Below are 14,246 nucleotides of genomic sequence, written 5' to 3'. Positions count from 1 at the left end.
GGAGATGAACCACTGACTCTGTTCCACTGGCAACTTAAAATTCTCAAGCAATCGTCACCAAGTACATGTCTCAAAAGCGGTACGTATACTAACTGAAAAGCACCCTGCCTACATTTAACTGCCTTTATCCCAGTTGACTCTGCCTTAATTATCCGAGGAAACCCAAGAGACAAGATTTACATCCTTGTTAACGTAACCGAAATGCTTGGCGGGCAAGGGACCCCATTGCTCTCCTAAAGAATGTTCTCAATTTGAGCAGAATTACAATATGCTCTAATTGAAACAACACATTTCCTATGCCTGATGTAATCTAACCTCCCAAGAAAACAATTAACTTCAGAGAAGTTAAGAGGGGAAAATAAAGCATTTTCGGTTTAGCAACATAATGAGTCACAGGCGATGTCCAGTCTTGGTATGAAGTCACATGGCGGGAAGCTTGACGACTCGAGTGAGCGAGCGACCTCAGAGCACGCCCACCTCTGCTACGGCACCCAAGCCGGCCGGCCTCCCACTCTGACTGCGCCCAACACCCACAGCAGAGGGGGGGTCCGCCACGCGGGCTCCTATTCCTACAACACCACCATCTGTCCTGCTTGCCACGGGCATTCATACCTGACACTTTCAAATCACGACTCGTTTTGCAGAAACAAATCCGACACTGACAACATTTTCAGAACAAACGCCCTGTCTTCGGCCGCTTCTTCCCTGCACTACTCAAACTGAACCTCTCTGCACGGAGTCTGTACTCCCACGTCTAATTCTACAACCGCACTGCAATCTCTGAAACTGGGTACAGTTTTTTAGTTGTCCTTCCAACTGATTGGAAGAGCTGGAAAATTACCGTGAGTTGACCCAGGCTTCAATCACATAAAATCAATCAGAACCAGAGCACGTACCTCCTGCTACCTACACCCTGAGCACCCAAATATTCCCAACAAAGACTCGGCAACGGTTTTATCCGACATTCACCATTCAAATTTAAAAACGGTTGGAACAAATTCAGAGCCAAGTGTTTGTGATGTGTGTGATTTCTGAGGTGGGGGCGAGCCACGATCACATCTGGGCCCGGCCACAGGTACCGCCCGTCAGCCCCCCTCAAGTCCCAGGTTCCCTTCTGCTAGCATCTGGGGGCACTACTCACTGGGGTCAAAGTCAGACGGCATCTTTACACTTATTTAAAACCTGTACATAGTCCTAGCCATATAAAGAGAAAGCAGAATTCACCCTCAACGCTTCGGTCTATTACTGTGAAGGGCACAAGACACCAGCGTTAAGTTCACGAGGCACCACGTACTCAGGACGCTGGTGCCCGAAAGCTGTGAACCGAGCGTAAGTCCTCTGTGGACGTAACACAGATCTGAGAGTGTTTTATCTGGGAAGGTGGGAGTCTGGGACGGGCTGGAAGGCGCCTTCACTGTTCCCGCTTGGGATCTCACACCAGAAAGCCCCACGCACTGGAGTCTTCCGTCCAGGACAAGCTCAGGAAGAGCCGGGATCTGAACCGTGAACGTGTCTCGCTAGGGCCAAACTCTGACTCGCAGCCGCAGGGGGCTTATCGTGGGGCTCTGACGACGGGTGACAGGACAGAGGGCGCACACCACAGCTTCTATACCAGGCTCCACAACGCACAGACGACGTCCCCGCACAGAACCGGGTCTGCCTGTCCCGCAGGTGAGGTGGTGTGAGGGCACGGCCAGACGGAGCAACCCCAGGCAGGCTCCGGGTGTCCTCACCACCCCTCCTCCAACAGGAACTTGGCCTGTTTTTCACCCCCCCCCCCCCCCCACCGTACTCGAAAAAGCTCTCCCAGCAGACGACAGGTAATCAAGCACCTTCTTGAGCTCCCCTATCGAGCTTAGGGTCCCCGGAATCCAAGGTTGAACACCGACCTGTCGTACTTCATGGGGACTGTTTATGGCAGGCCCCACTTGTGAGTCTCGCATGCAAACCTGAAAAGTTTCAAGTCCACATCTACGAGGCAACTTGGGACGTCTGCCTCAAAGTCAGAAAGCCAAACACCACTCTTGGCCACAGGCCCCTCTGCTTCCCGGAAGGTCTGCTCACGGGAAGCGCAGCGGTGTGGAAAGGGAACGTCCCTTCTCAAGATCAGCGTCGTCCTCCTGAGTCCCGAGCCCGCACGGCCTCGCCCTGCCCCAGACAAGAGCCGGCATCACGAGGAGCGGGACAAAACAGGCTGACACAGCTCTGGAGGTAACGAGGCTCCTGGACGATGAAATGCAGACAGCCATGTGACAAAAGTCTGGAATTTACTGTCTGTGCCAGGACAAGTTACGGCGAAAGGACAGACACCGAGGCACAATCTTCTTAGAATTTAAGAGTGACTCCTAAAACGTTTTCAACCGCATCGTTCTTAACTAATGCACAAAACCGGGCCAAACTCGAATCCTGTGTTACTCATCTGAAAGTATTTTTTTAAATGCCTCGCCAAGGTGAAAACGTCCACACAACGTTACAAGCCCCTCCCACGCATGGAGGGGCAAGGCCGACAAAGCGGGAGTTCGGCCCGAGCCGGACACCATGCCGTGGCCGCTGTGACCGGCCTACGTGCTCCAGGGCCGTCTCGTTAACGCCTGCCGGGCTCAGCTTCCTGGGGCAGGGACAGAAGCAAGGCTCGCCGACGCTCGTAAAAAAGGCTGCCTTGACCGAGAGGTTCACTCTACAAGGGACTCAGCTGCTAAAGACGGGCCTGGGGGTTTTCTCGGCCACTTCCTCCCCAGCTCCTGTGTCGGCAGCACTGTGGTCTCCACCTGGGATTTTCGGTCACCACCTCACCTGCTACTTGCCGAGGGTTCCCTGACAGGACCAAACCCCGTGCGGCATTTCCGTAACAAACAATTTTTATTCGTTTTGAACAGCTAAATTTCTAAGTTAAATTGCTTTTCGCTGATCAGGGTCAGCTACTCTTTCTTTAAAAGGCTCATTCATGGCATTAATATTAACAAGAAACAGAGTATCTCCTAATTAATGCTTAAGTACACAGCTTTCCGAATAATGTCTCTCTCTTTCTCTCTCTCATGTACACACGACAAAACTGACAAAACGACAGGCTGTTCTCTGCCAGAACTGCCCTCTTCTCCTAGACAGTGCCACAGGGCCGACCCGGGGTGGGGGGTGCCCCACAACCACCAGTTTTCTCCGACCAAGAGCAAGTAGGAGATTCAGGCACATTACGTCCAGAAGGAGCTGCGGGACAGAGGCCCCCTGTCGCTGGCAGAGGCCGGCCTGACCCCCACAGCCGCTCTCAGCAGGGCCTTCCGGCACAGACCAGCTGCGACTGCCCCTCCAGGACAGGGCTGCCCCTCTCCCAGACCCCGCCCTGCTTCCTCGGCAGGAGGAGCTCTTCCACGCCCCTCCCCGGGAGCCCCCAGTCGCGCGTGAGCAGCAAAAGGCCTAGAGACCCAGCGACAGGGGCAGCCAGGTGACACGGCACTGGAGGTGGAGGCTCCTGGACGATGAAAGGCAACTCCCGACTCCTTCGGGAAGATTTCATTTTAACGCTCAAGTACCAAGAGTATCCCAATTTTCCTGATGTACATGAGGTGGCTTCAGAAGTATGCTGAAAAAGAGTTTGGAGTTCAAGTGTTCATAATCGTTTTTCTTAAGCTTAACTGAGACTCTAAAAAAAAAAAGCATAAGCTTTCTATGCACTGCTTTATCTAATTATCTTTTATCAAAACATGAAAAGAAAGATGTGTTAATGTTCACAACGTAAACGCTATGTAATCGTAAATGTTTTAAAAATTACTTAACGACAACATCTTAGAACTTTAGATCTTAGAACTTAGCACTCAGAACATCTTAGGTCTTAAAGTGACATCAGTGGTCATCGATTCTGGTCCTGTTCAAACTGCGGTCACAAAGTCGAGTTAATGTGTCCCATCACAACCAATCTTCAAAAAAGATTAAAAAAAAAAAAAAAAAACAGAACAGGACAGAATAAAAAGCGTGAAAGCAATCAGCACGCAGTGAGGCCACTGTCATTTTGCGAGCCCACTCCGACCGTGCGTGCGCACGAGGGAGAGGGCGAGAGCCACGGTGCAGAACCACGTTCTCACCGTGGACACGGGCGCGTGGCCCGCGGGCCGGCATCTGCTCCACCACGTGCCCTGGCCGTCCACCCGCCGCAGTGAGTGAAGAAGGACGGGCCCGACGAGCGGGAAGGACCTGGAGCAGAGGCCCAGCGCGGGTGGGCACGACCACCGCAACAAGGGCGCCTCCCCGAGGCGGCCCGGGTCCGCCTGCATAAGCACGTCTCTCCGTGAAAAAGCTCCCAGGACCTGAGAAAGGCCATCATTTCTCTTTTAGAATGCGTCCCAGTCGTCTCCTCCACCCCACCGCAGACGGCAACCCTAGGGCTCTTAATCCTTGAGAACTGTTTTCCCTTTTCAGAATCTTCTGAAAATCCACACGGAATTAAAACTCCTCCCGTCATACCCACCGCTAACTCAGGAAACCGAAATCCCTTAAGCACGGGATCACTTCACGTGACTCACACTTTTATCCGTGCTTCGTCCACACATCCAGCTGGCATCCTGTGAATCGCTACGGGGCAGGACTGGCTCCGGCCTCCTCCTGAGAATTCCACATTTCTCTGCTCCCGATCTGATCTGCTACACGAGGCCCACCCTCTCAAACAAATCCCACGGTTCCGAGTACCACGCGGGCACTCCCGGCGCTTCCCCGTTCCAAGTTCACGGCTCTCTGTTCCCCCAGCAGGAGAGGTTAGCCCCGAAGCGCTCACTGAGCCGGGAACAGTACAAGAAGTCACCTGCACCCCCACGGGCCCTGTGCTCAGACTGGGGACGACACACATCAGCACGGCAGGAACCGGCCCCACCAAGTGCCTCTCTGAACACCAGGGAGCACCGGAAATAGGGCCACAAGAGCCGAGGCTCCTCCATCGCGCTCCCAGAAGGCGCCCTCGCCCGGAGCCCGTGACCAGAATTAACGACTGCATTTTAATTTCAACCCCAACGAACCTGGCCATCTAGCTTCCCCCCAAAATAGATCAGGAAGGATTAGGAAGTGGTCTTTGCACGTAGCCAGGAAGAGCCGGGAAGAGAATAGGAAACGTGAACATGCCACCTGGCCCGGGGCCGCCTGGAACCTGCTCTCGGCCGTGACCGTCCCCCGGAATGCAGCTTCCAAGTAAACCTGTGGTTCTCCGCCGGGCTGCAAGTCAGCTGTCCTTCCTCTGACCCTTCTCTCCCACACTTGGGGGACGACACAAGCGTCCTAAGCCCGTGTCTCTAAAGCGCCAGGCGCACTCTCACGTGACCCCGCAGCCACATGAGGGCTGAAGCCCAGGGGGCCCCACACAGGATGGGACTGGGATCTCGCCCCGTGTAGCCCGACGAGCACAGACGGGGCGGGGGCGGCACTGGCAGACCCGCAGCCCGGGGCCGTGCGAACGCAGGGCAGCCGACCCGACAGGCCATGACAAAGGTGCCAGCCCTCGCTCTGGACGTGGCCTCTCGGGCCCACCGGCGGCAGCAAAGCACAGCACACGTGTCCCTCCGTCCCATCCACGAAACCAAGGACAACCACGGCCCCAGAGGAGCAGGATGGGGAGGGGCTCGGCGGTCCCGGTCGGGAAGCAAGTGGAACGAGAGGGCCCGGTGGCATGGGCTCTGGCCCCTGACTGACTCTCTGCTGCTCTGGAAAGATCTGGGGCGTTGCTGCATAATGATTCCCAGTGACAGACAGAACTACCGAGTAAGAAGCGAACACGAAGCTAATGAGACCGGCGGTGGCTCTGTGAACTCCAAAACAACAAGAACACGTGACTTTCTTCGGGGGGCTTCTGGAATTGAGGGAGGCTCTTCTCTTTGCAGAGCAGAGATGGCCTTTCAACACCTCTGCTGCCTACAACCGGAACCGGTCTAGTGCGGTCGATCTTCAGTAAACCAAACGCCAACGCCCGTGCCAGGCCGGGAAAAGGCTCCATTGCGCGGAAACTGGGGAGGCCACGTCTGGAGGGGAAGGAGCCACCGCGCCCCGGCACTGTCCTCCTGCGGGCGGGGGAGGCCGGTGCACAGAGACAGAGCCGACGGGCCGTGGGGGCGAGGGCGGGAGAGTGAACCACGGGCGCTCCCGCCTGCGACACGGCCACACTTCTAGGTCACCCTGTCAGCGACCTCGAGGTGAGCGGAGGCTTCTCCTGTGTCTTGTGAAACATCATTCTCTGTTCAAGTTTTTGGGGAAGTTAAAAAACGAAGCGGTCACAAGCAGGGTAACTCAGTACGAACAAGAACAGGCCAAATGATAAAATAACAAAAAGGAATTTCCACAAACGGAAAACAAGAAAGGAGCAGCTGGCGGGTTTGAAAGAAAAAGGCAGCTCTGCACGAACGCACACGGCTCACCTCACCCCTCGCGTGAACACACACGCTGCGTACCTCAATCAGAGAGCAGAGTCTCCTTCAGAAAAGAACAAAGGTGACGGACCCTGAAACTCCTCCGGCCGCCACCAGTGCTGCCCCTGCCTGCCCCCGAGGTGTGTGTGCAATCGGAGGCCCACGAACACGACGGACAGTGAGAATCAGGCCGAGGTGGGAAGGCAGCATGAGATTCCACAGGCAAACAGAACCGGATGGTTCACAGACCATTATGTGTGACACGGACGGCGATCAGGTTGGCAGCTGTGGGGACGTGGCAGGGCGCTGGCGAAGAAGCAGGGAGCTAAGAAGCAGGGAGGGCGCCCGACGGTCGAACGCAGGGGAAGAACGGCTGCTCGCGGAGGACAGGCCCGGGCGCGACGGCCGACTCCGGTGAGGCAGCACTCGGTAACTGTGCACAAAACTCTCCGGTCTGCAGACTCTTCCGAGAGGGGCTCTTCTGCCGGCCACCACGGGAGCCCTTCCTGAACCGAAAGCAGCACCTGCCGTCTCGCCCACAGAGGCTGGGCTCTCTGCCCTCACGGGGTGTTGGGGACGTGCGCTCTACAATCATACACACCGGCACGGTACTCACGTGATACAAAAACCTGATTATTTCTCAAAAATCCCGAGTGGAATCCTGCTCAGGAATAGAGACGGGTACGAGGAGGATGTCAAATGTAACATACTTTCTTTTCTCACGAATTATAAAGTTCAGCAACGTTTTCGTTAGGATGAAATTTCACTCCCAGTATAAACACAAACCACGAAGTGGTCAAAACCAGAGATAAACCACACATGACGACCCGTCCTCTCCCACCCAGACAGGACATCTCGTGCCCGACCGAGAGAAACATGCGGCACAAACCTGCTGAGAACCGGCCTGTACGGGCCCGACCGGCGACCTTACCCCCGAGACACGGCTCAGAGGCAACAACTGGGGACCGTTCGGTAACCCTGCACTGCTTCGGCTTTTTGGCGCTTCAAGACTCTGAGGAAAACCTCACGCGCAGGTTTCAAGACGAAACCGAAAACCGAGGCACTCCGATCTAAACGAGTGACTGAACTTAAGGTCTGCGCACTTCTCCCCAGGCGTTCGGAGGGTTTCAGATGAAACCCGGGGGGTGCCGCCGTCCTCCCGCTTCTGATTCCAGGGACACACGTCCTCGTGCCCCACGCACGGCAGACACCGGGCCGTCGCCACTGACAACGGGAACGCACACAGGTGTTTCGGAAGGGGAGAACACGGCTGGTTTCGAGAACAGCAAGTACCATCTCGACACGAATCGAGCTCGAGGTTTGTGGCTCGTAAGTCACGTTTCAAAGAAAAGGAAGATTCTTCAGACTCTCTCCCGTAATTATTCAAAGGTTATAAAGGTCTCTTCAATACAAATTCTTCAAAAGGACGTGAAAATATCCATCCCCAAATCCACCAGGAATTTAGGCTCGATCTAGAAAGCAAATCACACCCTCAAACCCTCACAGCAGGAGCACTCTCCTTCGTAAAGACAATTTGTATCAGGTGCTCAGTGAGTGACCGTGCAGTTACGCTTTCGTCAGAGATACTTGGGAAGGTGGTGACTGGCGTTTGGCAGTAACACACAAGAACAAAACCGAGCTCGTTCTAACACACAGCGACTGCACGAACCCAGCATCCGCAACATTCGTGGAAATTAACAACGATAAACAGCCGGTGAGTCCATCTACAAACAGCTACATAAAATCCCACAAAGAACCAAATGCAGCCCAGAGCCCCACTGCCACGGGTCCACATCCTTCAGGACGTCTGCGGCCAGCAAGGGTAAAGCCGGCACTTCCCCAAAGTTAACGCTGCACCACCCTCTCACTCCCGGGCCGGCCCCGCGGCAGCGCGAGGTCTGGTGACCCGCACGGCAAGCGGGCAGTAAGTGACGGCAGATGCACACTCACCTGCCCGTCCTGTCCCACGTGGTGGATCTGGAGATTGCCCTGCAGAATGGGTGGAAAAAGGAGAAGTCAAGGACCGGAACAACTTCCAGACACGAGGAGACAGGGGCAGGAGCGCCCCGTGCCACGTGTGAATGGCCAGCAAAACCACCAACATCAGTTCTACAAAAGTTCAGCCCCTTGTAGCGATAAAAACTCCACAACAAAATATCTTAAAACTGAATTTACAGACACTTTTTCCTCTTTTAAGAAGAAAAACTGTGAAAAACGTCGTGCTCACCTCCCCCCATCCTGACCCCAAATGAAAATGTCATTTTTTCCCCCAACATTTCATTCTGAAACAACTCTGATGACAAGAACCAACAGCAGCACAGAGAGGTCCCGCGTTCTCCTCATCCAGCGTCCCTGACGGGGACACAGGAAGACACAGGACAAAACACAACCAACCAGACGCAGGCCCACTGGCGTCTCACCAGGTGGAAATGCACTGTCATTTCTTTGGGGAAAAAATGATTGGTTTAGGTCTGGTAAGCTCATCCGTCACTGTCCTCACAGATACCTTCATTGGGACAAAATATTTAATTGTTAAAGGAACAAGCTAAGGCTTTACTGTGATAAAACTAATCACATACTCTAACTTATTACGAGGTAACCATTAGTGGCAGCAGCAATGTCTTCTAATTCCTGGCACTCAATTCCTAACAGAAACAGAAAATGCGGGATCGCATGAACAACAGGGAGGCGTTTATGAAATCTGAAAGGGCAAAGTTGATCAAAAAACTGAAATCCAAGCAGCAGTCTAATGATTTTTTAGCAACAAGAGTATTAAAACAAATCTGTATGGATTTTCCTTCTGGAGGCTACGAGCAAATTAAGCGCCCTGCACAGTGGAGGATCCTGCCAGACGTCTCAGGCCGCTGGCCGGGCCTCGGCACCTCTGAAACGGAGCTTCCCCACCCCCCCAAGAGAACACCCCGCCCGCGGCCTCCTGCAACCCGTGTCCGCTCTCCTTTCCTTTCCCACCCAGTACGGGCTTCCTCCTTTGCTTCCCTGCCCGCCCACCGGTCAGCAAACGGACCGTGCTCCTGCGTGAGGCCCGCTTCTCACGGGACCAAGCAAGCACCCCTTCAGCGGCATATCCCTATTTGCCCCTCAGAACCTCTGCGCCTCTTCCCTTGGCACACGGCCTGCTCACAAGGCTTGGATGTGTGCAGCCCGTGGCCTCCAGGTGAAAGCACCTCCCTCCTGACACATCCCGAGACCGTCTCCCCACGGTCCCTCCCCTCCAGCACAATTGCCTCCTAAGGAAGCAGGAGTTAGGTGGCCACGGCTGCACGTGCGTGTCATCCGGGGACCCCCACCCATCTCCCGCCATGGAAGGAGCCCGTGGGCCCTGGGTGGGCCCTGGGCAGCTCTGAAGGCCGCCACTCACCTCGCTGTCTTGCGTGATCTGCACCTGCTCGCCCTGTGGCACCTGTGCGATGTGGAGGTGGCCCTGTGGGATCCACAACAAGAGAACACACCAAGGAGCATCAGAAGGAAATCAAAGCCACAGCAAGCAAGACGCGCTTTCTGGAACTTTTGTTTTCGGTTACCTGCCGGCAACCCAGGACAACTAAATCCTGAATAGTACAATATACGCATAGTATAAGCTTATCAAATAGCCTCCTGAATTTAAACTGTCAGAATGTGACACGTACAGAACATTTTATGGCTAACTCTTAATGGGGCCTGGAGAAATCTGTCAAGTCTTTAACTGCTACCCAACAGGCAAAGTTAAGAATGTGAGGGTCATTTGGAAAAGAAGGGAAACAGAAGTTTCCCACAAAATTAGACTAACTTTTTTTTTTTTTTTTTTTTAATGTTTGTTTATTTTTGAGAGAGACAGAGCATGAGCAGGGGAGGGGCACAGACAGGGGGAGACACAGAATCCAAAGCAGCTCGGGGCTCTGAGCTGTCAGCGTAGAGACTGATGTGGGCCTCAAACCCACAAACCGCAGGATCAGAGCCAAAGTCAGACGCTTAACTGACTGAGCCACTTAGGTTTGTAGACACAGGCAGATAAACGATTCCCATAAATGCCAACATGGCTCAACACCACTGCAGGATTTTCTCTTGCTTTCATTTTACTGTGTGTAAACTGTTTTGAAGTTATTCTGGAGTTCTTTCAAGAACCTTCTTACTACAAAGATAAGAATTAACCGCCTTTGTGATTGTCACCTAAACAAAGAATTCACTATTTCTATTCACCATCTATAACTGCTATCTATCTCATCTGCAAGATGAAGAACCCCCCCCCCCCCCCCAACACACACAAAAACGCTCATTAACACTTTCCGGAAGCCGGCCCTTTTCCAGGCAGCATGCTGAGTGCAACGTCACACTGAGGCCACCCTGAGCTTTCCAGGAGAAAGCCTGGTCACGCAGCTGGGTGTGACTGGACGGCCAACAGGACCCCGGGGACATGAAAACGTCCCGCTCCCTGGTGACGCTCCCGCCCTCCTGCTCTCCCCAGCCGTAGGGGCCAGCATGAGTCTGGAGGAATTTCTACCTGGGCCAGACCACACAAGGAGGGCTGAGGCAGGGGTGTGGCTCACTGCTAAGCCAACTGCCCACACGAGTCTAAGATACAGCCAGGCATCCAAAGGAAGTGCTATGCGATCCTGAGGCCACTCACTAGCTCTTTCCACTGACCCCAGGAGGAAATTTTCTTCCCTCAGGAAAAGGGTGCCCCTGTTTCCGAACTGAGAAGACTATCTATGATGCATCGACAGCGCCTCCCAGGATGACAGGTAAGGGCAGGGATGGTCCAATGGCCTGACCCCCAGAGCTGACGGCGGCCACGGGGGCAGCACGCGCAGGGGAGCCACGAGGGGACACCGACAAGGACACACCCCCTCGGGAACCGCCCTCATTTATGAGATGCAGAGCCGACACCCCGAACCACTTCTTTAGACTGGCGCTCTGACCTCACCCCAAGCTACCATGGCACGACCCGGAAACGCAGGGGAAGCCGGGGCCCGCCCTCCCCACCGGCCACGCCCCCACCCTGCCTGCCCTGGCCCCGGTGGAGGCAGACTAGCGAGAAGGGCACATACTACTTGGACCTGTCCGTCCTCTCCGATCTGGTGGATCTGGACCTGCTGGGCGTTGGCCAGGGCGTAGTGCAGGGCCTGTGGCGGAGGCTGCGGCATCTCGCTGGCGGGGGGCGGCGTGCTCATCACGGTCTCTGCAGGGAAGTACAGGGGGCCTCAGCAACCAGCGGGGGACAGGCCAGCCGTGGGCACGCCTCTGGGCTTCCCTCCCTCCCCAGCACCACCTTCCCCCAAAGAGGAAAGGAAACCCCTCCTTCCCGGACAGCAGTGGGCAGGTCCCAGTGAAGGGGCCACGGCATCCTGTAGAGTCATGAGTTGTCAGTGCTGGGGATCGAGGTTTCTGACCGGGGGACAGGAGTCCGGGGAAGGACTATTCTGACAGAGGAGTCTCATCTGCTTGTTTAAACGAGTTGCTCAGGATTCGTCAGCAGAAGTGAAACAGAAGCACAAAGTTGGGGTTACACACTGCTTCTCACCAGTACGTGATTGGTATTTGTTCACGGACAATTAAGCCCACTATGGAAAAAACTCTCCATCCTCTTGTTTAAAGATGCATTTCCAATAAACCTTCACTTCCTTTGTTTAATCCCAAACGAGACCTTTGTGTTGACATGTTGTGTATTAATTTTAGTTGTAATGATACCTCAATAGAAGATTCTCAAACGCTCAAAAAATTAAAGGCTCAGAAAAAACGTTTTGATTTTGTGCATACAATTTTTCCGCAGAGAATTATGGTGGACGGACAGTAAGAAAACGTAAACACAACAGGATGAGACTCAGCGAGATGTGGACTGTTAACACAAAGGAGAAAAAAGAAAGATGAAAGATGAGTATATTTTTCTTCTATTCCATGGGCATTAAATTGACACAGTATATACATTCCACTTCATAACATTTTAATATTTTTTTAATGTTTATTTTTGAGAGAGAGAGAACGAGAGCATGAGTGGGGGAGGGGCAGAGAGAGAGGGAGACACAGAACCCCAAGCAGGCTCCAGGCTCTGAGCTGTCAGCACAGAGCCCCATGCAGGCCTCAACCCCATGAACTGAACCATGAGATCATGACCTGACACGAAGTCAGACACTCAACCGACTGACCCACCCAGGCGCCCCTCGCTGCATACATTTTAAAAACTAACATAACGGTGTTAAAATGTTAATACTTGCGTTATGTCAGAAATTACATCCTTCTCAATGATTTCAAAGTATAATGAAAAGCTTCAGGTGTCAACGTTTTAAAATGTCGACTTAAAAATACATAGGGAGGAATATACACCTTCCAACCTCTTAAAGAGGGTACGTGACCAAAACACTTAGAGTCCACTCTGCAGGTTAGTCGTAACTACTTAACTAAATAGATGCTCAAATAATTCCTGCTCTAGTGTCAATAAACATCAGCTGATCGTGCCAGTTCTCAACGGGTTCAGAGATCCAAGAAGAATTAGAACCCCAAGGTTCTAAAGTAACTGCAGAAAACAGGACATATGGGTAGCAAGTAAATGCTTTTCAAACCTAAGACTCAAATTCTTGAATCTGCCAATTAATCAACAGCTCCCTATAATTATACAAAGGAAAGAGTGTGCAACAGAAAGGCAGGCCGCTCCAAGAGCCCCCACACCCCCGCTCCCCTCTTTGTCCAGAGGAGAGACCGCTGCACCCACAGATGGGCAGGCAGTGGACTGTTACGAGCTGGTTCTGTGCAGCTCTAAAATATTGGGCGCTGCGCAGACACCCTCCTGAGGCCTTCAACTCACTGATGAGGCCCGCAGGGAGCGCGCCGGGCTGCAGGTTAAACCGTGAAATGCAGCCACCTTTAACTTAAGCACTTACAAAAATTTCCACGGTGTTGCCAGGTGGGACGGTACAAGACAAATGTTTTAATAAATTGGTGTTTTATGAATTCACTGACACTAGGGAGCGTATGGTTTGTGTTCAAATGGGCAGTACTGATTCACCTTTAAATAAACTAGCCTCGGCTCAGAATTTCCTTTAATAGTATTTATTTGGAAATTCCTTTTTTATCTGGTAATTCCAAAATAAGTAAGACAAACCCTGCTGGAATGACTACCAATTCCGAATTAAGTCAGGAATCCTGGCTTAACTGCATTTTCCCGGATGATTTCTGTCACCAGAATAGCCTTCAGTCTCAGATCTGCTTTGTGAAGCTGAGAGCGTACAAACAGAGCAAGGAGAACCTGCCAGAGTCCCGTTAGCTAATCACCGACTTGGTTTTCTCTAATTTTAGTCAAGCATGCAGTACAATAAAATGGCAAACAATTACATCAACAGGAACTTCCAAAGCAACGGACGTTTTTAAAAGCGCGTTAAGAGAAAAACACGCTCTGGGTCTCTCTCGAGAATTCGATTCTAGGCGCGCGGCAGGCAGCTCTGGCCGCCGGCGGGCCGCACGGGAAGGGCCGGCTGCGGGGCGCGAGCAGGAGCCGGGGACGGGCTACAGCGGCTCAGGGCGCCTCCTCGACCCACCCCAGGCGCGCGGGCCTCGGGAAAGGAACCGTGCGTGCTCGTCTCCCTCCCGAGACTTGTTAGGAGCACCACCTCCACCTCCACCTACTCCTCCTCCTCCTCCTCCTCCTCCCTGCGCACCACCGGGGGCTGGCAGCAGCCTTCTCACGCGGGAACGGGAACGACACCCGCTTCCGGGAAGGGCAAGACGAGGGCAGCCCTGCCCCCTCCCCGTGCCAGTGCGCTGCGCTCCCGAGAGAGGAGCCGCCGCCCAGGCCACGCGAGGGGCTACTGTTGTTCTTCCAAAGCCACCGGTGTCGGCGGGCGGCCGGGGTTTCCCAGACACCGTCTATTCCAGACAGGG

The 14,246-nt window shown here is 53.6% G+C and overlaps 1 protein-coding gene across 6 annotated transcripts in view; it reads right to left on the bottom strand.

Moving 5' to 3' along the window:
• The window catches only part of BANP (BTG3 associated nuclear protein), a 110,737-nt gene that overhangs the window by 20,215 nt on the left and 76,276 nt on the right, over window positions 1-14,246 (bottom strand). For 4 of the 6 annotated variants that reach the window (XM_081791341.1, XM_081791338.1, XM_081791336.1 and 1 more), the window contains 3 exons: window positions 11,423-11,553; window positions 9,757-9,828; window positions 8,328-8,366 (listed from right to left, as the gene is read on the bottom strand). In XM_081791341.1, coding sequence (XP_081647467.1) covers window positions 8,328-8,366; window positions 9,757-9,828; window positions 11,423-11,553 — 242 coding nt within the window. The remainder of the gene's footprint in view (window positions 1-8,327; window positions 8,367-9,756; window positions 9,829-11,422; window positions 11,554-14,246) is intronic. The other 2 variants (XM_081791337.1, XM_081791340.1) reach the window with 1 other exon arrangement.

This window comes from Panthera onca, chromosome E2 (genome assembly GCF_046562875.1).
Source record: "Panthera onca isolate mPanOnc1 chromosome E2, mPanOnc1 haplotype 2, whole genome shotgun sequence".
Taxonomy (NCBI): Eukaryota; Metazoa; Chordata; class Mammalia; order Carnivora; family Felidae; genus Panthera; species Panthera onca.
This window is presented reverse-complemented; position numbering and strand designations above follow the sequence as displayed.